The sequence below is a fragment of the Canis aureus genome, chromosome 2, assembly GCF_053574225.1.
Source record: "Canis aureus isolate CA01 chromosome 2, VMU_Caureus_v.1.0, whole genome shotgun sequence".
Taxonomy (NCBI): Eukaryota; Metazoa; Chordata; class Mammalia; order Carnivora; family Canidae; genus Canis; species Canis aureus.
In genome coordinates, this window is record NC_135612.1 from 60698135 (window position 1) to 60723417 (window position 25283).

Sequence of the window (25283 nt, forward strand, 5' to 3'; positions counted from 1 at the left end):
CCGGCGGCTCCCGGCGCTCGGGACCCGCCCCCCGACCAATGGGGAGGGAGCCGCGCGCGGGGGGCGGGGCCGGGGAAACAAAGGAGGGGGCGGGGCCGCGCCGGGGCGGGGCTGCGGGGTCCCCCGGAGCTGGGCGGCTGGCGGCCGAGTCCGCGGCCGGAGCCGGGAGGGCCCCCCGCGTTGTGCCCTCGGGGCCTCGGGGGCGGCTCCGCAGGCTGTGCTCGCCCCAAACCCGCAACGCGGGCTGGTAACGTTGGCTTGCGTAACAGACAGGGAAACTGAGGCCCGAGAAGGCAGATCACCTGCCGCCCCAGGTCACAGCCTTTCTATTCACTGACTCATCTTTTATTCATCCGACAAGTATTTTCGCAGCACAGGCGACGTGCACGAGGAGTGGCGGGGAGGCAGACTTGGTCCTCCCCTGCAGGACAAGACACCTCTCGGGGTCACTGTAACGCATGATGAAAGAGCCAAGAGCTAAGCTTGTTTCCCTTTCCTACCTCAAAGCTTTCGTGGTGTTTATATTTTGCACCTGAAATGCCATCCTGTCACCCCCACATATTTAAGTGCAGATCATCCTGAAAACCTCTGTCTTCATTGTATTTGATCCTTTGGCATCATCCAACACATATTCTGGGTTTCTCTCTACCTCACTAGCTGCTCCTCCTCCAGTCTCCGGGATCCACCCCTCGCTCTGCCCAGCCTCTACATCTTGGGGTGCTAGGGTAGCCCATGGCTGGGGCCAGGTGGAACTCTCTTACCAGGAAATCTCATGCTCTTCCAGGCTATCTACATACTGTGGTGATGGCCAGGTCTCTATCTCCAACCCCACCTGACCTCTCCCAGATCCTCAGCTGGATGCCCAGGAGGCATTTCAAACTTCTCATGGCCAAAACAAGTGCTTTATTTAACACCCCCAAACGAGCTCCTCTACATTCTTCTTGTTCTCAGTAAATGGCCTCTCCATCTACACAGTTGCTCAGGCTAAAATCTGAAATCCATCCTTGAGTGTTTTATTTCCCCTGCTCCTTGATACAATCCCTCTCTGCCTTCCCACCACCTTCACAGCACCAGCTGGGGTCCCCCCCCCCCCCACCATCCTCAATGAAGTGTGAACTTTCTAGGCCAAGGCAGGACTCTGACTCACTTCTGTGCACAGAATGTAACCTGGTGCCCTGAAGATACTCAGAATGGTGATAGAATAGATGAATAAATGGATAAGGTCCCATCTCCTATATATGCAGACACATACACACACAGTCTGACTTCCAAATTGATTTGTTAGACAAATTCCTCCATGAATATAAGAAGCTTTCCTACTCCTCTCCAGTAAGTGTGATTTGGGGATGTCCTCAGAGAATAGGAAAATAACATCCCAGAGAGTAGTTAGTACAAAGGATGGTCACTCCAGGCTTCAGACCTTTGCACATACTGCCCTCTGCCTGACACATCATTCTCCCTATACTAGCCAACTCCAACTGACCTTTCCAGTCTCTCCCTAAATGTCACTTTCTCCAGGAAGGCTTTCCGAGCACAACTGTGATAGACACACCTTCAGGTGACCCCCAATGAGTCACACCTTTGTATGATCCCCTACCCTGAGTGCAGGCAGAAACCGTAACAGCTTCTAGCCAATGTAATGTGGCCAGCATTTATTGGTGGGGTATCACTCCCATGGTCACATGATATTATGTAAGAATTCATCTCAGCAGACCACAGAGAGAGGTTGTACTCACAGGCTTTGAAAAAGTCACCTGCCATGCTGTGAGGTGGCCTTTGGGGAAACCCACCTGGCTGAGAGTCTATTGGACCTGAGGACAGCCCCCAGCCAACAATCAGCAAAAATCTGGGCCCCCTATCATGCAGGCTTAGAGATACAAATTCAGGCATCGAGCTGAATGAGCTTGAGAGTGGATTCTTCCCTAGTGAGGCCTCCAAGTGAGGATGTAGCCTGGCTAACAGGTTGAGTGAAGCCTTTGGTGAAGCGTGAGCAGAAGACCCAGCTAAAATGTAGCCTAGAAACTGAGTTAAGATATGTGTGCATTGTGTTAAGCTGCTACATTTGTGGTCATTTCTGATGAAACAGTAAAAAACGAATACCAGGTCCCCTTCCCCATACACACATTCACACACCCTGTGCGTCTTTCTGGCATCCATCACAATTACACGTATTTGTTTAAAACCTCTCTCTTGCCACTAACACTGAAAGCCCATGAGAATATGAATGGGATTTGTCTTGCTCACCCTGTGCTCCAAATACCCAGCACAGCTTTGTTCCAGGGCAGTCGGTTGGAGATTGTTGGCCCTCCCTGCAATCCTTTCCAGCCCCTTTTCCCTGGCCATATTCCACCCTATAGACCTGAATAGTGTCTTGTCTTCCCAGCCTCCCTCACAGCCTGACGTGGCCATGTGACATTGTCCTGGCCAGTGAGACACAGTGGAAGTTGGCTGAAAGATTTCTAACAGTGGTGCCCTCCAGCCAATTTGGATCATGCCTTGAGAGCTGATTGTTCATTGTTTAAGAATTTTACAAAGTCACTTATTAAACACAGTCATTACTTAAAAATCAAATGATATAAACTTATGATTAAAGGTTATATTAAAAACAAAGATAAATAAATATTCAAAATGGATGACTTCCTAGTTATTTTACTACAGTTTACATTTACCTACGCTATCGGGGGATTTACATCTGTATTCTGTAACTGTGAGATAGAAATACCATATGATGTTGTGCTACTGGCATCTCTTCCCATAGCTGCAGTCAGCATTGTCATTGAAATTAGATGTGAGAGTATTTATAGCACAGAAATTGGTAACGACTGTAGATCAGGACTTTCTTCCTTCCACCCATCCCCCAGAAGGCAGTAATTAAAGATCTACCAGCATATCATTAGTTTCCAGGGAAGGTTTTCCTCTTAGGGGAAAAGGAATCAGCACCGTTGACGCTGTCAGTGGCAGAGACATTCATTACCTTTGGACACGCATGTGATATCTGGATCCTTAGCAGCCACTTCACAACCGTGAGCAAAGTCAGAATCAGAGAGATTCTGACCCTTGCACCCTTGAGCCACTGAATCAAGGGGAGGAACCACCTACCTCCAGATTCTCCATTCGGTAGGAAAAAGCAAATCTCCTAGTTGTGTAAGCCAGTGTTAATCAATTTTTCTGTTACTTACAGAATTCCTAATGGACACATACAGGCATTCAACAAATGTCTGTCACATGGAGAAACTCAGCCTGAGTCTCCTTCCTCATCAAGGGCCATCCTGTTTGGGCTCCACATTCACTGACAAAGTCACCACCCAATGGACCAGTCCAGGTCGGCTTCACAGCTCTGACTAGTAGAAAGATGTGGAAATGAATGTTGGGACAGCCTAGCACCTCCGAAAACAAAGCCAGTCCCTGTTTGCCACTACAGCCCTTCTGATGTAAAGAGAATGTTCATTCAATAGGAAAATAAATCAGAGTTATAGACCTCAAAGTTGAACTGATACTCTGTGGAAACTTCTGACCGGGTTCGATACAGCAAAGGGCTACTAGGTGGAGTTTGTGACCTGAGGCCTCTTCCTAGACTCTTCCAATAACATGTCTCTTGAGGAAAAATATAAATACAAACTATTTAGAGGCCAAAGTAAGCTGTATTTCCATGACACTTTTGACTCAGTCTTCCTAGATTCTGGAGCTGAGAGGCAGCAAAGGCGATCCATGGCAGCTGGGCCCAGTTTAAGATGTGCGGTCAGTTCAGAAAACCTCCAGGCTGCTATGCCAGCCATCTGTGGCCATGTAACAAAATACCCCCAAACCCAGCACTTTAAAACAAATGACATTAGGGGCCCCTGGGTGGCTCAGTGGTTGAGTGTCTGCCTTCAGCTCAGGTCCTGATCCTGGAGTCCCAGGATCAAACCCCATGTTGGGTTCTCTGCTCAGTGGGGAGTCTGCTTCTGCCCCACCCCTGCTCCTTCTCTCTCTCTCTCTCTCTTACAATTAATAGAATCTCAAATAATAAATAGAATCTTTAAAAAAATATAAAAGTGATTTTTTTAAAAAGCAGTCATATAACAAACATCATATACTGGTGAATAACAATGAGAATTACAGATGACTCCTTACCAGAAATAAGTGAAGTCAAAAGACAATGAGACAGTCTTATAATGTTGAAAGAAAATGGGGGGAAAAAAAAAGAAAAGAAAAACCCTGTCAATTCATCTCTTCCAAAACCTACCAGCATTTACGTGCCCTGGCCTCTTCTGCCCCACACAGTTGGGTCCCATCAGACCGCATCCCACCTCACGTCTACTCTGTTTCTAATCCTCTCTCCCCTCACCTTGGGAATCACACTCTCCCGCTCCCTTCCCTGTCCGGCAGATGGGGGAAGACCAAGTGCACAAAAGCCAGGGTTCCCCCGGGTCTGCTCTGCTGGTTCTGCACCATCCCTAGGGAGGTCTCTTAAGGGCCTGTGACCCTGGCTGTCCCTCACAAACATCCCTGCCCTGCCACCTCCCTCCACTGAGCCCCCAACCTGCCAGTTTGGCTCTCCCTGGGGTACCTTCCCCTGGGTGGCATGTGGGCACCTCATCCATGACACGCAGTAGTTCAGATCTGCCTTTCACACTCCAGACCAGCTGTTCCTCTTAGGTTTCATTACTCGTGAGCAGCTCCAGCATCTGTCCCATTGCCCTACCAGTGAGCAGGATCTCATCCTCTACCCTGTCCCCCCAACATCCAGATGCCAGGTCCTGATGGCTCTCTTTCTGGAATCCACAGCCTCACCCCAGCCTTTGCAGTCTCCCCAGAATTATGGCAAAATCATTCCTATCAGTGTCCCTCTCCCAGGCCTGGTCCCTCCAACCCCTCCTCCACAGGACAGCCCACGACAAAGGAAGAGGGGCAGACATAGTGCTTTAAAAGCAAACCTCAAAATTCCTTTCCCGGAGAAATGCACATGAACTGGTCTGGGAAGCCACTGGAAGGGAAGGTTACAGGCAGTTCTAGGCCATTGTTGGGTGGGCAGAGGCAGAGAAACAGAGCTGTACTGCTCTGAACAAGGATGAACTGGCAGGTGTGTTTGGGAGCACCGAGCAAAGGGAGTGAGTCAGTGCCCTAGTAGCTGACCTCTTGATTGTAAGGCAACTAAGGGCTGCCCCTTAGAAGAGCTGGAGATCTGAGAGAAGTCATAGCTGGTCAGCATTGAGAGATATGAATATACAGATGGAATTCTCTTACCCCCAAAGAGTGATGGGAGGTGCCTCCCCACTCCCCATGGTGCTAAGGGCTCTCTTTGGCCTATGGGAGAATATCCAAGTCCAAAGAATGACCATAAACCCCAACAGAGGACACCTGGGTGACTAAGTTGATTGAGCCTCTGACTTTGGCTCAGGTCATGATCTCGGGGTCCTGGGATCGAGCCCTGCATCGGGCTCCCTGCTCAGCAAGGAGTCTGCTGCTCCCTCTCCTTCTGCTCCTCCTCCCATTTGTGCTCTTTCTCACTCATTCTCTCTCAAATAAGTAAAATCTTTAAACACACACACACACACACACAACTGAAAGGTTATTCTTTTATCTACTTCTCTAGGGCAGAAAAAGTCTTGGAGACATTTGAAGGACCACCAAGGTGTTAGTGTAGAGAAGGTCAAGCATTCAGGCACATGAGAAGCTCTGCTCTACTGGCAGCCAGTCTCCAAAGGCTCATAGGACTTGGATGGAGTGTCTTAACCAGAGGGCAATACTGGTGGACAGTAAAGTAGGTTTCTGGAGGCCCACACACGCCTGAGGCCTTGATGTGCTGAGAGCAAGGACTAAACCTGGCAGGCAGCTGGGGTCTGCATGTGCTCAGACTCGCTGGTGACAGGGATCCTGTCAGGAGCCAGCCTGGACTTGGTAACCCAGGACAGCTGGAAGAAGACCCCCTAGAGGGAGGGTGGACCAAATGGAGCCCAGGGCAGAAGGTCAATAGGAGCAGTTACTTCAGCCAGGACAGAGGCTGTGCCTGTTCCTCCCCAGTCCAGGGTCACTCTGTCCTGCCAGAGGCTCTTAGCAGAAAGCTACAGGTCCCCATAGACCAGCAGCTTCTTGTGGGCACTTGCTCCAGAAAAATCCATCCTGGGATGCAGAAAGTGTTTTCTGTAGGCTAGAGAGAGAAAGAGCCCACCCCAATGCTTCTGGGATAGGCAGTGGGGCTTCGAGCATGGGATAGGACCCCCGCCTTACTGCAGGAGCAGTGGTGGGGATCACCCACCCACCTTCCGTGGCCCTGGATGCTTATGCCAGACAGCTGTGTTTCCTCCTGTGCTGGCTATAAAAGGAGCACCTTTCTACCCTCTGTAGGTGAGGCCAGAGTTGAGGGAGGAAAGACAGGTATCCCCAGAAGTAGACCCAGAAACCAGGACAGAGAACAAGCCATTTAAGTGGGAGGAGATCCCAGGGAGCACCAGGGCAGGGGAAGGACAGTCAAGGAAAGAAGGGAATGAGCCCAGGGAGGTGTGTGTGTGAGCAGGTGCCTGCTGTGGGCAGTGGGGTCTCAAACCTGGTTGGGACAAGCTCAGAGTTGTCCCATTCAGTGGGGGACAGCCTGGGAAGACTTATTGGTTGAGAGCTGCTCTCGAAACTGCATTAGCTCCTGGCACCCCGGGCCTGCCCCTCATGCAGGCTGAGCAGATCCCATGGCCAGAGATGCAGGTGTTTGCGTACAGGCCTGGGCAGGGCAGGACAGCATCTCCCCAGCACAGGGTACAGATAATGATGAGCTGATAGGGGAGATGTCCTAAACCAGGTACAGCCAGGCTACCGTGGAGCACAGAGAAGGGAACACGCCCCACCCCAGCCACACCGTGCAGGTCCTAGGGGCAACAGGCCACTTTCTGTCCCCTGACCTTGACCTGCGATGCTCCTTCCATCTTTCTCACTCTGACCTTCCCTGGCTGACTCCTACCTCCTTGCTATGCCCTCACATGGCCTTTTAGGAAACTTTCTTCCTCTTCTTAAAAGACACAATCCCTAATCAGATCAGGGCCCCACGTCTGACCTCATCTAACCATAATTACCTCCTTCTAGACCCCATCTCCAAATATGGTCACATTGGGAGTGAGGGCTTCAGTGTGTAGGTTTTTAAGGAACACAATTCAGTCCACAGTACATTTCCCCCATGAGTTTGTGACCGGTTCTGGAAGTCAGGGACAGTGTCTTTTTCATTTCTGTTTTCTTATGCCCAGCTCAGTAAATATTTGTTGAAGAACTATTCTTTCTGGACGGAAGGGAGAGTGATAACAGTTTGGGGGAGGGGTCCTATTATGGAAGTTGGCTGAGAAGACTGTGTCTCAGCTGGGTATTGAAGGATGAATAGGAGTTTGCTAGGTGGGTGCATTCCAGGCAGAGGAAAGAGCCTTTGCAAAGGGTGGTGCTGCGTGTGGGAGGGAGGTGGGAGTTGCTACTTAAGGAACAGAGGTAAGTGGGAAGGAGGAAGTCTGTGAAGGTCATCGGTGGCCAGGTGATGCCTGTCAAGGAGTTAGGGAGCAGCCACAGAGGTCCCCCCAGGAAGGTCTCCAGGCAGGGAATGGCATGGGCAAGTGTGTGCTACAGACAGATCGCCATGGGCTCCTGAGCAGAGGATGTGACATGGCACATAAGCTTTAGAACAGAGATGTTCGAGGAGCAGAGGCAGGAATTGCTGCCAGCAGGCAGGGCTGCGGAAGGGAGCTCTCAGGAGTGAGGTACCGCTGAGGAATGCTCCTTGGACCTCTGGATTCAGGCAGAAGAAAAGGCAGCCTCTATTCATGAAACCTAACTGGGTAACAGCCTGGCAGCCTCTGGTGGCCACCAGGATAGCACGGATACCCTCTCCTGTTAAATTTGCAGGAAGGGTGCACGCTAGCCACAGAGGTCCTCCCAGGGGGGCTGTGCTGGGTCCCAGAGCACGCAGCACAGGTGAGCTGCCTCCTCGACACCAGGGTTTCTTCCCCCCCCCCAGAAGGTGGGGGTCAGGGAGGGGGATACAACGGGGATGGGAACTAGCTCTGCAATGATCCATCTTTCACTTACATGGTGGATGGGTTTCCACTCTGGGAAATAAGGACCACCCTGGGGAAAACACAGTGTCCAGGTGGGCCCCAGCCTCCTAACCGAATGTTCCAATCACATCCCCGGGGCGCAGAGCACTGTTATAAAACCATCAGCCCTCTTGGCTCTACAGGTGCTGGAGGGAAAGAGTCAATCAATAGAGGCCGTGTGTAGACAGCGGGTGGGCGCAATGAGTCCTGGCACAGGCATGGAGCAGATTTCCTAAAGAGCCTGCAAGGGGCTTGTCTGATGGAACGTCTGAGCAGAACGAAGGTAGAGGGGACCTCACCTGGGAGGAAGGAGGGCACGTGCAGCAGCTCAAGACTTGCTGCCTAGGGAACCCAAAGAAAGGCTCATGGCTGTAACAAATAGGACAGACACCAGGACCTCACAGCAGGTGATGAGTGGGGGCCCTGGCTGTTGGCTGGGAATGGCCTGCCAGGGAGCTACTGCATCTGTCCAGGGAGAGGTGAGGGTGGACTCAGCGTGGTCAGGGTGACCACATGTCCAGGTCTGCCTGGGACAAGCCAGGTGCACACTTGTGTCCCAAGGCCATCGGGGGAAAAGTGCTACCTTCCACTCTGGGAACAATCCCATGACTGTGTCTGCGGAGCAGGAGAGATGCCAGGGGACATCTGCAGTGGAACCAGGGCCTCTGGTGGGTGGTCCTGGGGGCTGAGGGGAGCACACCTATTTCTGAGTTCCATAACAGAGGGGGGAGGGTACATTGTGTCATTTACCAAGATGGGCCGGTGGCACATGTGGACCGGCTTTTGAGGGGAACACTCGAGGTTCACAAGAGTCATTACACTCATTGTAATGAGATTAGAGAGTGCTGCAGTCCGAATGTCTGTATCCCCCAGATTTGTATGTGGAAGCCTGACCCCCTGTGCAATGGGGCCTCGGGGAGGTGATGAGGTCATGAGGGTGGGGCCCTCACGATGGGACGGTGCCCTCGTAGGGAGAAGAGTTGGATAAAATGCATGATCTGTGTCCACCAAGTGCGGACATGGTAAGAGGCAGCCGTCTGCCAGCCAGGGAGGGGCTGTCACTAGAACCCAATCACCGCGGCACCTCTGCCTTGGACTCTTCTGGACCCCGCAACTATGAAAAATCAGTGCTTGTGGTTTAAGCCACCCATTTTGTTATTGTAGTCTGAGCAGGCTAAAACAGAGATTAGGAGACATTTAATCCCAGAACAGCATGGGTGGCTGTGGTGGGCAGACCTGCCAGGCCCTCCCACGTGGGAGCCCTACCTGCATTTCTTCCTTTCCTTAGCCCTGTGGTCCAAGGCATAGCCAGCTACAGAAGTTTCCAGAACCTAGGACGCTGCCTCTAGCTCATTGTGTCTGCTCCTGCTGTTCCCTCAGCCTGGAATGCTCTTTCCTTCATTGGTCGCTGGGAATGCTTCCTCAATTGTCAAGGCTTAGTTTGGCCAGCACCTTCTCAAAAAGCATCTCCTGACCTCTGGGGTGTATCTGGGGCCTCCCCAGAGGAGTCAGTCTTGTTGTCTTTGTTTGCTTGTTGGTCTCCCCAGCAGGGGCAAGGATCAGGTCCCATGCCCCTCTGGACCACCAGTGCACAGTGCTGACTGGGAAGTGCTCCCAAATTGCCGCCTCCTGAGAGGGGGGTGTCTTATGGTGTCCCCATGCAATAGGGATCCCACTCGTAGAACCCTGCCCCTTCCACAGACGCTCTCCCCAGGCTCCCTCAGCAGAAGGGGCCCATGTCCTGAGAAATGACACACGCCTGGGAGAAATGGTTTTCACCTTCACAAGTTAGGATACACCGTCCTTTATTTTTCCAAGGCTCCCCTGGGAGCTGACATAACATTGCACTAATGAGAAAACGGGGGTTTCCAGTTGCTCGGGCTCAGGCTGCTAAATGGAGGGAAGTGCGTCAGGTGCTAGAAACTCGCCTCCCTGGCTGAGCCGGGCTGGTGGGAAGCCGATGCGCAACAGGGTGTGTGGTGAGGCTGGAAGGATCTGAGTAACGCTGACTCACAGACAGGACCTCCAGGACATACAGAGGGACACAGCTCCACAGAAGACAGGGAAACAGACTTTGGTGACACCTTCCTAGTGTTTCATATGCCTCTGAACTCACTGTACAAGCGTCCTGTGACAGGCAGCACACCCTGCCATCTCCTAATTACAGACACGGACACCTTTCAGTGGGGGGTCCGGCCAAGCCTTCTGCTGCAGGACCACCTGCTGACCTTGGAGGCCAGAAGAGGGTGGCTCTCCCTCCTCCCTCCCCAGCGGGCAGGTGCCTGTCTCAGGACCACGCACACAAGAAGACACTTTACCCCCAGGGGGTGGGGGGTCATGTTTCACTGCGGGGGGGGGGGGGGGGAGGGAGGCAGGCACCACACAGGCCACATCACAAAAGGGCAGATCAAGAGCTATGTTGGGTAGTTGGGTATTATTCGGCTGGGTGCATGGAAATCCTTTGTTCCGGGGCTTTGGCCACCAGAAGAGGATGTTTTGTCTCCAAGACGTGGAGAGTGACAGCGAGGCAGACCGTGGTGGCTACACTTCACACATACTTACAAACAGCATCACATGGCCAAGGGCTGCCTTTAAGGGCACCCGTGTGACAGGTGAAAAAGAAAAAAAAAAGATGAAAAGAACACCAACAAGGAGCCCTAGGTGTTAGGAGCACACCAAAAAGCAAAACCACACAGATCCAAACAGTGGAGAATAAGGCTGGAGGCGCTCCCCTTCCGTGGGACCGTAAAATGGAACTCTATATATGTCGTCTTATGTTTAAGTAGGCTATGCTCTTTAATAAAATAAAAACTTCTGTGTTACTTTAAAGATATCATTTAGGCATCTAGGGGATGATTTGGAAGAAAAATGCAGTGCACGGAGGGCCCTGGCAGACAGTACCCTGTCAGGTTGACGTTTGTCCCTAAAACCAGACTCCTCACAAGCGGCTGCAAAAAAATCATGCACCCCACACTTCACTTTGTGCAGCCCTGGGTGCTCTGCAGCACTCTCCCTGGCCTGGCCCGTCTGTGTGCAAGGCCGGGCCTCCCCGGGGCTGAGCAAGGGGTGGGGGGTGAGCAGGCCCCAGGAGCCATCTGCCCACCCACCCATGATTGTGTCAGCATCTGTCATCGACAAACCTCCTCAAATCCCAAGTCTCAGGCACCTCTGTGCCCCCAGGGCTTAGTGCAGGGGTTGGGGCACTGCACGGGGGTCGGAAGGGTGGGCTGCATGGTCAGGGAAATGTTCCTTGATTTCCTGGGACAGCTACTTTGCAGCATCTCCCTGATGCCAAGCAACAGCGGGGAAGGAGCAGTGCAAAGCAAGGCGTCCGGGCTCTGAACTAGGGGCAGGAGCATTGCTGGCAGAAACAGTGGTTGCACCTACTCTGGGACCCCCTCCTGCCCCAGCCTCCAGCCCAGCCCTCTCCAGGGGCCCACTGCCCGCCCCTCACGGACACAGAGAAGCCAGAGCCAGGTGCAAGAGGAAGGGTTTTCGTGGTTCTCGCCAGGTGCCCCGTGCTCTGCTGCTGGCACGCGTGTGGTCAGGCACCCTGGCGGCCGTCAAAACAACAGGGCTTTCTTCTTGAGGTCATTCCTCTTCCAGAGGGCCAGGCGGTCAAACTCTTCCATGCTCATCCCAAACACTTCCTGGAACTCCTCGGGCGACAGGTGCCTCTGCAAACAAACAGGAAAATCCAGAGAGGAGCAGTTAGCAATTCTGCAATGTGCGCTGCCTGGCCAGCTCTGTGCTGCTAGGCTGTCCAGAGGCAGGGCTCCCCACTGCGTGCCTGGGGCCTTCTAGTTCGCTACGTTCCCTCTGCATCCTCGCTGTTCCATTCTGCAGCGCATATAACCAAACCTAAAGAGAAAGACATGGTTAGGGACCCGACTGCCCGGGACTCTAACAGGTACTTGCACATCCACGTTCACAGCAGCATTATTCAGTGGCTAAAACATGGAAACAACCCAACTGCCCATTGAAGTGCAAATGCATGAACAAAATGGGGTCTGTGCACACAGTGGCGTGTCGTCCAGCCACAGTAGTCAAGTCCTGATGCACACAGCAGCACAGGTAAGACGTACAGGAGGCCAAGCGAAAGAGACCACATGCCAAAGGCCACACAGCAGGTGGTTCTGTTTCTGCAAAGCATCCAGAACAGGCAAATCCATAGAGACCGGGAACAAATGACCAGCTGCCAGGGACTGCTTAATGGGATGGCATTTCCTTTTGAGGGGATGAAAATGTTCCAGAACTAGATCGAGATGGTGGTTGCACAGCAGTGTGAATATGCTACATGCCGCTGACGACTAAACTTTAAATGGTGAACGTGGTGAACTTTAGGGAAAATTTACAATTAAAGAAAATAACTCTTGTCCCCCAAATGTGATCTCCTTGACTTTAAAACAAATGTATTTATACTCAAGCCTGTGATGGTCCAGAGGAAAATGGATGTGAAGACATTGGGTGAGGACTATGGAAATCATTGACATCGATCATTACCACACGTACCTTCACGAAAATGTGGCAGGCACTGGGTTTTGGAGACCAGTGGCCAGCATGATACAGAGTAGGGAAGGCAGGACACCCCTCAGCCTTGTGTGAGTCACAAAAGGCCCTCCTAGTTGATTCTGGGCCCCGAGTTCTCAGCGCGCATGTTCTTGCACACACAGACACAAATGCACACAGACACACAGACACACAAACAGAAGCACCCCATCAAGCAAGTCTCTGCCAGGACGAGGCCAGCTGCCTGCTGCTATCTTGAGCTTGCAAACAGAAGAGATCCTGGTGCTTGCCAGAAAGGAACCATTTGCATGGCGTGGGAACCCACGGCTGGTCCACAGAGACACAGAATTTTCATCAGACAACAGCACCCTATTACTAGGTACCAATCACAACCTGTCCAATCACTGTGGGGCAATCAAGATTGAAGAAGGAAGGGTAAGAGGAAGACTCGTTCCTCCTGCTCTCAGCACTGAGTGGCTGCATGGACAGGCCAGGGACATAGGCCCCTGGGGGTGTTAACAGACATGCAGGTGATCCAGGGATGGTCCAGAGCCCAAAGCTGGTGCTGGGGCGGACACCTTCACCGTGCTTTCTCAGTGGGTACGCATGGGGAGAACCAGAAAAGTGCCCAAAGGTGGTCCTGCAGAGTGGGCAGTGGTCCCCATGGTGAGCTGTTCAAGGGCCCTGAGGTGTAGCCAGGTTGAGGATCCGAAGGAGGGAGACGAGGGGAGAGGGGTGGCACCCTAGGGGCGGGGAGGGCAGTGCCAAGCAGTGACTATGGCCCCAATGCCTGGGGCCCCCCACCTACCAGCCAGGGTGAGGGAGACAGTGGCAGCTTGGAGGCCTGTCAGAGGAGCCCGGGGGCACTTGGGGAGCCGTTGAGCCCTGGCACTGTAGGTGCCACACACCTCACCTTCACTCTCAGAACCAAGATGCCCTGAGAATAGAGTCAGAAAAGCTGCACAGAGCCCAGGTTCTGTGGCCATGGAAACACCCACCCTCAGGACTTTACACAGGGGACAGGTGGCAGAGTGGTGGCAGGAGAGAGGAGTTGTCATGGAGCTTGCCCATAGGCCATTGGTCCCCAGGGCCTGAACATAGCCGGGCTGCAAGAGGCAGCCGACCCTTCTCTGGGAGGGAGGCCAGCCCAGGCCCCTGAAGAGATGCAAGGCTGGCTCTCTCCTTTTAGGCTCCTTGTGGGGGCAACAGAACCCTGCCCAGGTCTGGGCTGGGAAGAGCCTGAGGTGAGTGTTCATAACCCCGGTGATGCGGTCCTGCATTCCTGCTGCATACAGGAGCCCACTCCCGGGCAGGGAAGGCAGGGTGCAATCAGGAGAGAGCGGGAGGTTTCTACTTGGGGCCCAGCTCAGTTCCCAGCCCCACAGGCCTTGGCAATGACCTAGGGCACTTGTGAGAGCTGACGATGCTGGGCCCCTGGAAACCCACCAGGGTAGGCTTGGTGGTGCGGGGCCCAGGTGCCTGTGTTTGTCACATGCCTCCCAGGGTGGGTGATGGTAGCTGGGTTTGGGAATGCTTGAGGTAAGGGGAAGTCCTAGAGTCTTGCAGGGATCCCCCACCTCATCTGCAGAGCGGGAACAGGATTTGGCTGCCTGAGGATGCTGGAGGGCCAGGCAAGGGTCACATGAGGAATGCCTGGCTGGGTACCTGTTCACTGCGCCCCCCTGCTCCCCTCCCTCAGCTCCAGCTGTGTGGTCCCAAGTGTCAGAGCTTGCCTGATGCGTCTCCACTGCCACCTAGGTGAGTAGGAGCTGAGGGCCCTGCTCAGACTGGCATTCAAGATAAACTTGCTCCAGGTCATGTGGTAGACTCACCCTGTGTCCTGTAGCACGGGGACATGTGGGGCACGGCTGACCCCAGCGGCTGGAGCCAGCTTTCTAACCCCAAGCCAACTGCCCTGGCCTTGGCTCCTGAAGACTCTGCAGGAGACGAGGCGGCCTGACACCCTCCCCTCCCCTCCCCCCGCTGCCACCAAGGTCAGGCACAGAGTAGCTCCTTCCTGAGAGAGCAGGAAGGAAGCCCAGGGTGTGGTGCCTTTGTAGAGGGATGGGTTGGCCTCATCCTGGCACAGCCTCACTCCTGGGGTGCAGTGGGCTCCCCAAGGAGTCCCCCTGGGGAGGCCACTTTTGCAGCATGACAGGGGCCCTACATGCTTTGCTGGGGGTCTGCTTCCATAGGACCCTCCATGGAAGCATCATGCAAAGACCTCCGGCCCAGGAGGCAGGCACAGCAGGGTTCCAGTCCCAGCTCTATCCCTGTCCAGCTGTGCTGACTGACCTGGCCTCAGTTATGACTCTGTAAAATGGGAATATGTGCCTTTATCCACTCTTGGAATATCAGCCCCTCCTCACGTGTCCAGGCAACTCCGGTTCACTGCTCAGACTTGACTTTGGAGCTCGACTCCTGTCCTGACTGCACCCTTACCCCAGGCTCCCAGAGCCTCAGGCCTCTTTCCATGGTATAAAGACTCACACCACCCCCATTTCAAGCTGCCAACATGATGTCACTAAGGGCAGAGGAGTCCAGTAGCAGACGGCCCTAGAACGTTTCTCCTGTACAGGTGCTCTCACCCTCCAGGGCGTGGATGGTGCTAACTAGTAAAGGAGTTAGGAAGGGCTGAGTTTTGAGTATCTAGTATCTTCTCTTTAAACATATGTCATTGCAAGTTAAGCAAAATTTCCAGGAGTGGCTGGGTTTAACGACCAGCACACAAAATTCTTGAAAATCTAACAGTAGGAGCAGCCCGACACCCACTGAGTGGCCTCAGCTGCGGTTCCTCAATAATGGGCACCCCGGGCAGGGACGGGGACTCCTACGCCTGGGCCCAGGAACCAGCATGGGGTGCTCGCAGGCACCCTAGTGGGCAGAGATTCCCAGCTTTTTTTGGGTCACATTGGTGAGGTGACCCATCCCGGTAGAAACACGTCACTCATACAGTCTTGGCGTCCAGTGTCAGGGAGCTCCGTGGACGCCTTGAGGCCCATTGTCACCCCACAATTCTGCACTGACCGAGGACCACAGGCCAGGCTTGGGTGAGAACCTTCACCACATTTGCTGCCAACCTCACATCCCGAGATTCCCCTTCTCATTTTATGGCCTTAGGAAATCGTGTTCAGAGTGGTCATGTGCCTTGCCCGAGGTCACACAACCAGGAAGCCATAGGGCTGGACCTGGGAGCCTGGAATGAGGCCCTGTGGCTGGAGAGCCCCCTTGGGGTGGTGCTGCCTCTGTTCTAGTAGGGTCAGGTTACCCTGCTGGGACCAGCCTGCCTCTCCTCCAGCCTTTACCCCTGCAGGGCACTTCCAGCAGTCCCTCACTTCTCCATGCTCAGCCGTGCCTCTGGGAGGGGCCTGGCTGACCCTCACCCACTCCTTCCACCCAGCCCACTAGGCACTGCTGGGCCCTGCACCGGGTGGGCTCCCCAGGGTGGGTTAGGGGTTCAGGCCCCAGGCCTGCTCAGCCTGCCTCTCCTGGGCCAGTGAGGGGCCACTTTTCTGTAGAGGACTAGGCTCCACAGTGCAATTCTGCTAGCTCACATGGCTTAGTCTGCAAGAAGGGGGGGGCTGCTGCAGAGGTGTCCCACTTAGTGGGGCCCACACTCTGAAGCTTCAGCCCCTTAGCGGGAAGCCTCTGCTAATGACATCATCGTATCATGGCATCATGGTCATCATGACATCACTGTCACAACATCATCATCTTGGTATCATGACATCATTGTCATCACAATACTACCAGCACACTGACATCATTGTCATCATGGCATCATCATCATTATCATGACAACATCATCAACACAACAAATCACCAGCATGACATCATTGTCATGGCATCATCATCATCATCATGACATCATCATCATCATCACAACATCACCAGCACAACGACATCATTGTCATCATGACAACAGCCATTGCCGTTGGTGGAATGTTTGTCTGTGCCTGAGTAGTGCTGGAAGCACTCCACACACAGTCACGTGACCTCTCCCAGAGCCTGTGTGGTAGGGACACAGGCTATGCCAGGCAGAGTGATGTGGCCGTCAGGTGGTCTCGAGGCCCTGCATCACCATCACGTGTCCTTGCCCACCTCTCTCACCACCCTTCTGCCCCGTGGTGGGTTCTAGAACATGTCAGGCTCTATGCCACCCCAGGCGCGCAATGCTCTTTCCCTCACTTCACACAATGGCTCCTCCTCATCCTACAGGTTCCAGCTCAATGTCCCCTCCTCCAGGGCCCCTCCTGGGTTGTCCTAGCTAATCACTGACCTTGTCACTGCTGACCTCATCTGGCTCCCAGCTCCATGAGGGTGGGCAAGGTGGGGCTGCTGGTGCAGCCTGCTCCCCCACTCTCCTCCAGGGACAATCCATGTTGGTCACATGTACCCCTGAATCCAAATCTATGCTCACATGTCCCTGTCATACTGCTTCCCCTCTCCATGCAGTGGGCTTCTACCAGCCTACTGTACTCTCCCCTGTGGTTGCCTCCTCCCTCCCCATCCTCCATCCCTACAATCCCTGCCACTTGCCTGGCCTGGGAGGGCTGCGCATGCTTGGACCTGGGAGCCCCGGAAGTCCTGGTACAGCTCCATCTCTCACACATACCTGCGCCCACTCAGGGGCACACACAGAGCTGTTGCCTTCAGCCTATCAGGTTCTCGCTGGACTGGTTGGATGACTTTCAACAAAGGAGGTATTCTTAACTATGAGGTCCTTATTTTTCAGGTACATTCCGACTTGGGCTCTTACTGTCTGAGCAAAGTCAGGTGTGCATTTAGCCTCAAGGTCTGGTGGAGGCAGTCAAGAAACTGCAAGACTCCTCTGCAAGGGCCGCTCCCCTACCCATGGACCTGAGCATTTACAAACCCTAGACGGCCCTCCAGTGACTCCCTGGACCAGCCCCAGGCCCGCCGTCAGACAAGAAGGCCCTTTTGTACTTATTTGCTTCCCATGATGGCTTCCCTTTCTGTGGGGGCCTGGCTAGGCACAGTGCCTGCCTGCTTGGCCAAACACGAGTCTAGGGGCTTCTACAAGATATTCTGTAGATGCGCTTCATGTAAGTAAAGATTAGCCTCAGTGACAGAGGGGCCTCATCCAATCTGCTGGAGGCCTTACGAGCAAAACCTGCAGCTTCCCAAAGGAGAAATTCTGCCTCAAAGTGTCAGCTCTGGCCTGGGTCTCCAGCCTGCCAGTCTGCCCTACAGATTTCAGAGCTAACGGTGCCCAGAGCGACGTGACCCCATTCCTGAAAATGTGTCCGTGTCTGTGTCTGTGTGCCCACTCCCCTAGTGATCCCCCTCCTGGCTCTGTCTCTTTGGAGGGCTTGCTGATAGAGCGTCCTGCCTAAGGAGCAGAATGTCCCTCAGTGTGTGCTGAGGAGCTGGGGCATGACACCCAGGTCATCCTGACCCTCAGTGTGCTCTCTGCATCTGGATGTCACTCTTGCCTGGCAAGAGACTGACAGTTTAAGGGAACGGTGATGTCTTCCGGCAAGTGCCAGGCAGGGGTGCGCAGGGAGTGGCCTCAAGATATTTGAGTCTGCCAGGGACAGTCAAGGCTCCTTCCATGCCTGGAAGCTCCTGGAAGCAGACCCTCAAAGGGTAGGTGCCAAATGCAGGAAGAGCCTGGGATCCTCTGATGCATGAGGCCCTCAGGTACCGGGGACTCCTACTCCAGGACAGAGAGCCCTGGATCTCAGGAACAGCATTCAGTCGGGCCCCAGGTGGGTCTCCAGGAAGTCTGTCTGCTGACCCTTGCCCTGCCCATTGGGGTCACACGGTTCATCTGACCACACTTCTCTGTGACCACACTTCCAGAGCTGCAGAGGACCACCATTCCTCCTCCACGTGTCCCCAGCACTTTCAGAGCACCTACTATGCATTATGGGCACCTATCAGGCACCTTTCATTTTGCCAGGTTAAAGCATCCTGAATGTCCCTGGCCAAGCCTCATAGTGTCCCTCATCATCAGGGGCCCAGCTCGTCCCACTCCACTGCAGGGCCGCCACTACACCCACAACCCCATCCCGGCACCCTGGAGGCATGCTAGACATGTCCCTGCCCCTCATCACACTGCACCTTCCATTACCCCTTCTGCCACCCTGACCTCCCAGATGGTGCCCAAATCCCTAATCCACCCAATTCTCACCTCAACACTGCCTGCATGTCCTAAGATGCCAGCATGTCCTGCCTGGATGACCCAGTTGCCCCCAAACAGCCCCCCTGCATCCACACAGCCAATCCCGGCCTCACAGTACAGCCTCATTGTTGTTTTGAATTACAAACCTCATCAGGGAGTCCCCTAACTTAAAAGCCATTGTTCTTAAGACTAAAATCCAAGCTGTTTAACACAGCCCAGGGTCCTGTAAGGCCTGGTCCCATTCTTACCCTCACCCTGCTCAAGTATAGCCACCTTAGCCTCCTTAAACTTCTTCCTCAAATAGGCCCTGCTTACTTTGCACACACAGTCTGCTCTTCCCTGGGATGCTCTTTCTGTGTACCTCTCTCACCTTACACACATGCATATATGCGCGGGCACACATACACACACAACAGTTATTACACCCAGTTAATTTTTACCCACTTTTAATGGCCAATGTCCCCCGCCCCCCCGCCTTTAGAGCCCTCATCTTGGTATATAAGTACATGCACTCATTTGGATTATCAGTTGATTGATTCAGACTGAGTTTGGGAGGGCAGAGCTTGTGCCGGTTTTTGCTCCTCACACATCCCAGGACCCAGCTCAGTGCCTGGCATGTACTCAGCAAATGAATGACAGAGGCAGCGAAGCACTCTGGCAGCAGGAGCAGTCCTCCTTCCAGAGATGCCCTACAGAGGTGTTGGGCTCACTGGCTCTCCACCCAGATCCGTCCTCTCCTCTTGCTGGCCACACAACACACCCAGCCTGCCGTGGGCAAAGCTCTGCCACGTGACCGAGCTCCAGCTAGTGGGGCACCAGCAGAACCACACCTGGCCTTTCAGACCCTCCCAAGTATGGACATGGGACCACCACATAGCCATTTATAAGGATGAGAGGATCCATGTTAACTGGTGTGAAAAATATTCCACTTAAGAGGAAAAAAAAGCTGTCATCAGGGTGCCTGGGTGGCTCAGTCAGTTGAGCTTGACCCAGGTCATGATCCTGGGTCCTGGGACTGAGTCCTGCATCGGGCTCCCTGCTGAGTGGGCAGTCTGCTTCTCCCTCTTCCTCTGCCTCTGAGCTCTCTCTCTCTCAAATAAATAAATAAAATCTTAAAAAAAAAAAGCTGATATCAAACTGCATAAACAGTGTGAATCTACGTATCAAAAATCAGAGTCAGCTATCTCGGGTATTTGTGCCAACAGAGATTTCCGGAATCCTGTCCAGCACAGCATTAGCAGGAGTTAGGACTCGGAGGGGGGGGAATTCCATGTGATGTGAGCATTCCTCTTTGCATTTTTCTGGAGTTCTACAAGAGTTATAAATTGTTTTTATATTAAAAATAAAGCTCTCTCCCCTGAAATAAAAACATCAGGGTCCCTCCTGTCCTGCTGGGATGTGGCCCCTCCCACGCCACTCCTGGCTCACCTCCCAGCTCCAAGCCCCAAAGAATGTAGGACGTGCCCCACTGCTGGTAACATTTACAGCTTGCTGCCCGGCTCGGCTGAGATGAGAGGACAGTGATTATGGAGACGCACCCTTGGGTGTGTTCTTGAAGAATGGATGATTAAACCCATTACCCGGACCTCAGAGTTTGCTCAAAGGAAGTATTTATAGACATTAACCACTATTTTGCAGCTCTGATTCTTTTTTTTTTTTTTTTGGCACTTTTCATTCTGTATTTAGCAAAAAGAAAAGGGGATATATCCCAGTCCCAAGAGGGAAACAGCTAGTCCTAACAGGCTCTGGGCCCCAGGGCCGGTGCCATGCCAGGAGCCCCAGGCATCTTGTTCTGGGCTCAGCTCTCATGATGAGAGCTACCAACCCACAGGGCCTGGCCCTTTAAAGAACAAAGACACACACCAAATAGGCACCCTCCAGGCTGGGGACATGACCACACAATTAACAAGGAGTCCACTCAGCAGGAGACAAAGAGCATGTCCCCTACAGAGAAAGTGGGGATTGATTGTCATACCTGAGCCCCACGCAGAGGCTGCCCAGGACCCTGTCTTCCCTATAGCAGCACCCCCTGAACTGTGCGGCAGCTCTCCCAGATTCCTGTGTGCACACCTACTCTCTGGGCACCTTCACGTGCCAGGAGCTGTGCCTGGAGCTAGGGGCCCAGCAGCTCCCTGCTCCCCTGGATTGCACACCTGCTTCTCAGCTGGCCTTAGCTGCCCCAGCCTCTTTGACCCCACAGATGACCTGTGCTTATATCAACAGGTCAGAACTTTTCAAGGATCTTTCCTTTTTCTGTGGAGTAAGATCCAAATGTCCTACTAAACGGACAGCCTCCTGAACGAGGAGCTCCTGTACCATCTGTCTTTGATGGTACACGCCCTGATGTCCTGGATGACGGCAGGATTTGGTGGGTGCAGCCTGACTGTGGCATCTGTGGGCTCGTTGGGCCTTACTGCCCCCTCATCTCCAGCCTCTGTGCTCCACCTCCCTGCAGGTGGACACTTGCTACCAGGTTCCAGAGCTCTGAGCTGTCCCTTAGCTCCAGGGGTGGACCTGTAGCCAAGACTGGCCAGAGGGGCATAACAGTCCCCAACCAAGCTGATTGATTCAGGGCTGGTCAGATTACCCACCCAGCAGTGGAGATAAGGCATGGCCAGGAGGAGAGAAGGAGAGAGGGGGAGAAAGACAGACCGGGCACACTAGATCTCCTCTGTGGAGGCTTTGAGCCTGGGAGAGGTGAGGTAGAAGTCTGTCTATCCATGAGGCTAACACACACAGAGGACATACAGCCAGGAGTCGGGGAAAGGCACTGGTCCTGAGACAGGACCGAGCCACTCCTGTAGAGACCCATCAACCATATGGCTGTTAATCCCCTTTCTGCTTTGGGTCAGGCTCCCATCACTTGCAGCAGAAAGGGTCGACACAGATATGCCTCCGCACAAGGCTGTAGCTGCACCAGCATCCCCATGCCCATCCCCCTCGGGGATGCTGTTCTCTGGGCCCTGGGCAAGGAGCCCCGTGACCCACCCAGGAGACAGCAGTATCTTCATTTTAAAGGCATGTAGATTAAGGCCAGTTAGTACTGGAAGTCGGTGCCTCACCAGCATCACCGTGAGGGCTCCCCAGTTGCCCAGGTATATCCTGCAGCCCCCCACCCCCTGAAGCCCCCCACCCCCTGAAGCTCTTATTCGCAGATCCCTTGGCCTGGAGGACCCTTCCAATGCTCTCCCTTATTTGCTGGTTTGAGAGTCCCATCCCTTCTTCCAAGACCAGCTTACTGTTCCTTGCTGAGGAGGGGACATGTCCCTTTATCCACCCCAGTGCTCCCTGCGGGGGCCTCCATCCATCCCATCTCAGATGGCAGTCCTGTATGGATGCACCCAGCCTCTGCTCAGACCCGACTTCTCCTGGCAGCCCTACCATGTTTGCTGGGTGTCCCATGGTTGTGTCTGTGCCCCTCCTGCTCCTTCCTGGGTGGGCAGTCTGGCAGGTCTGGCACTGGCTGGACATGCACTCTGCCTCTCCCCGTACCTACATGTGCCTGGTCCTGGGGCATGGTCCTGGGTCTTCAGAGACCTCCAGACCCCACATACCTAGCAAAACGGTCAGTAAAAGGCAGCAAAACATTCAGGACAATGGGGCTCAGAAGGTGAAATCTCTTGGATGGACATTGATGATTTGGTAGGATGATTGTGCGGATTAAAGGTGCATAAATCAAGGCCAGTGGTGACCCACGGAGGACCATGGCTCATAGCAAGTGCTCAGCAAAGTCCTTTCAGTCAACAAATATTATCCAAATACCTACTCTGAGCTCACGTCCTGTTGGCCTTTCAAGTCTACATGTGCTCCCCACAGATCAGCTTATTATTCTAGCTTGGCATGAATGTGGTCAAACTAGAGGCCATGGATCGTGATGGTCTTTTCAACACCAGTCAGGGGTGTTGATGAGCCCCTGGCTTAGGGCAAAGATGAGCCCCTCTGACTTAGTATGGTCATGAAGCCTTTCCTACCCGGATGCAGCAGCAGACAGCAAAGCTGTCTGGAAAGCCCTCTTTGTGGGGGCGCACACCCCCGTTCATCAGCCTTTGGAACAATGTGGGGCCCTGGCTCTGAGCCTGTTGCAAGAAGACTTGGGGGTGATGCGTGTGGACACTGGGAACAGGTGTCTGCAGACGACCACCCGGCCAGAACCAGCCCCTGCACCAGAGATGCCCTCCTACCTCCAGTCGCGTCCTGTCCACATCTTTGGGCAGTTTCACACGAATTCGGTTTGTGACAATGAGGGCGTCATAAGGATAGATCTGTCGGGAGAAGAAAGTACAGGCTCACCCCAGAGAGCAGGCGTGGGCTGGGACCAAAGGCCAACGGAGAGGTACATACTTGCGCGGGCATCTGACATACACATTTCATAGGAAAACACAACAAAAGGAACTTTTAACCTGGGCCGGTGCATCGTGGCGGGAAGAGGTCGGCGTGGCAGCGGGCAGCCCCTCTTACCTTGTATTCTGTAAGACAGAGAGCAGAAGCCACAGGGCGTGGGTTAGACAGTGCGGGAAACTCGTCCCAAAGGTGGAAGCAGGCCCGTCCTGGGGACAGCCCTCCCCACCCCCGGCAGCCTGCCCTGGGGCTCCCGTCCTCGGAGAGCGGATTCTCCAGAGAGAAACGGAGAGCAGGAGGCATGGTCAGGAGGCTGGAGGCCAGACTGGGAGCCGGACACAGCGCTGTGCTCCTTGGGCGTGATAATGTCTCCCTGGTGGTCCGGGCTGTCCTGAGAGCGCTGCCTGCCTCAGTTTACCCACCTGTGGAGCGGACATTCCAGGGCAGTTCTGGGGGCATTGCACAGGCTGACAGCCTCGCAGGGTCTGACCCCTTGGGCTCTTACTGTCTTACCTTCTTGACCTAGCTCCTGCTTTTTCGTTACTGAGCTCCGCATGCTAGCTCTTTAAAAGGCCTTTCTGCCAAACTAACAATGTCATGTCAAAAAATAGACCCGTGTGGTTAAAAGGGCCTCTGTGAGCAAGTAGAACCCTCCAGAAAGCAGTACCCCTAGGATCCGGGCCGCAAGCTCTTCCTGGGAGGGAGACCCTGACAAAAGGCCTAGGCGACAGGGGCCAGTCCCCAAACTTCCCAGATGCTACACGACATCCTGACATGCCGGCTCTGAGCCCAGGGACCTGCCACCCCCAGCTGCCCAGCGTGAACCAGCCCATGAGCACACGCTCCCCACCATCCTCGGGGTGACAGGAATGAGTGAGCACGGCACCGCGCAGGAGGGGCTCCGAGCCAGCAAAGCCCCCGGTCAGGCACCTGCCATGCGATCGGGGTCCCTTCAGTAACACCGGCCTCCGGGCAAGCAACCTTCCTGGTTTGAAGCCCCGGGAGGCCCACACAGCCAGTAGGAGTGGGAGGCAGGATGTGACCTGAATTCACTCAACTCGGACCCCAGGGGCTTTTGTTGAAATGCTTCCTTCCTTATTGCCGCGAAATGTAACAGTGGGTGTTTGGGTTGGACTCAGTCCTGGTTCAGGACGGCTATTCCAACACACATCCCTCTCCCCGGGGTGACCAGAGTGACAGACAAATCAGGACGGGGTGGGCCATACTCAAGGATGAAGAGAAGAAAGGGGAGCTCCTGAGACAGGGCAGCGGGAGCACCTCAGGTCACATAAGAACAGAGGTACCCGGCTCCTCGAGTGGAAACGAGCCCCCGTGCTCCCCATGCTGTGATGCTCAGAGCCTCCTGCCAGCTGGCCCTGGAGGGGCCCATCTCAGAATGAGGCTTGTGGGAACGTGTAAGTGACCCCTGCCCCAGCCAGAGACCCACAGGGGTCCCCGCGTCTTGTACCTCGCGTGCCCCAGCTGGCATCCGGGTCTGCTCCACAAGGGGCCAGATTGGCATTCTGGAAGAGAAAGAGAGAGGGCGGCAGGAGGCAGGTTGCAGGGCCGGGTGGTCGCGCCTTGGTGCTGCCAGGCCCCAGTGGGAGGAGGGTGGGCACCCCAGAGCCTCTGGCACCTCGGCTCTGGAAGGGCCGTGCTGGGGCACACTTGGGGGATTTGCTCACATGCCTCCTTCTGCCTTCTAGGCCAGCACAGACCCTGCCTGGCCCAGCTCTCCTGCCCGCCTTTTGAGCTGCACCCACATGCCTGCTCTCTGCACCCCACGATCCTCTAGGAGTATGGCTCAGCCCAGTGTGGAGGCCAGCCCGTGGGGACCTCTGTTCCCCTCCAGCCCCCGTGGGCCCCAGCTGCCCAGGGGGGTCCCCACCATACAACCCCTGGACAGAGCCTAGAGTGCCAGGAGCACACCACACAGAGTGGCTGTGCTGGATGATGGCACTCAGGTGGGGAGACTCCGAGGGGACACGGGCCACCATCTCAGGTGCCTGCCTCCCTCGTTCATGGCACTCAGCAGCAGACTGCCATGTCAGTGGGTCTCCACCACCCATGTCAGGAATTCTCTTCTGTTCACCTGGAAAAATCATCCCATAATCCACTAAGGAGGCTCTGGGCCCCAAAAAGCAGGCACTGAGCCCCCGTATCTTCACTCCCAGCTCCTGCGGCTGGAGTGTGCACCGCGAGTCAAGCTCTGCCACGGCCCGCAGGCCCCCGGGGCCGCTAGA

At 54.4% G+C, this 25283-nt stretch overlaps 1 protein-coding gene and 1 long non-coding RNA gene across 34 annotated transcripts in view; one reads left to right on the top strand and one right to left on the bottom strand.

Moving 5' to 3' along the window:
- Positions 1 to 98: 98 nt before the first annotated feature.
- On the top strand, positions 99 to 5927 carry LOC144290774 (uncharacterized). Its single transcript, XR_013358312.1, has 3 exons — positions 99 to 314; positions 3182 to 3322; positions 5576 to 5927. It is a non-coding gene; the product is annotated as an uncharacterized LOC144290774 (long non-coding RNA).
- Positions 5928 to 9817: 3890 nt separating this feature from the next.
- The window catches only part of ABLIM2 (actin binding LIM protein family member 2), a 142469-nt gene continuing 127003 nt past the window's right edge, over positions 9818 to 25283 (bottom strand). For 31 of the 33 annotated variants that reach the window (XR_013366367.1, XR_013366426.1, XR_013366400.1 and 28 more), the window contains 4 exons: positions 24509 to 24563; positions 23103 to 23168; positions 22884 to 22964; positions 9818 to 11722 (listed from right to left, as the gene is read on the bottom strand). Coding sequence is in view for 2 of the 33 variants with exons in the window: in XM_077875246.1 (XP_077731372.1) it covers positions 22919 to 22964; positions 23103 to 23168; positions 24509 to 24563 (167 nt within the window). In the remaining 31 variants the exon portion in view is untranslated. Of the gene's footprint in view, positions 11723 to 22883; positions 22965 to 23043; positions 23169 to 24508; positions 24564 to 25283 lie in introns of all 33 variants that reach the window. The other 2 variants (XR_013366364.1, XM_077875349.1) reach the window with 2 other exon arrangements.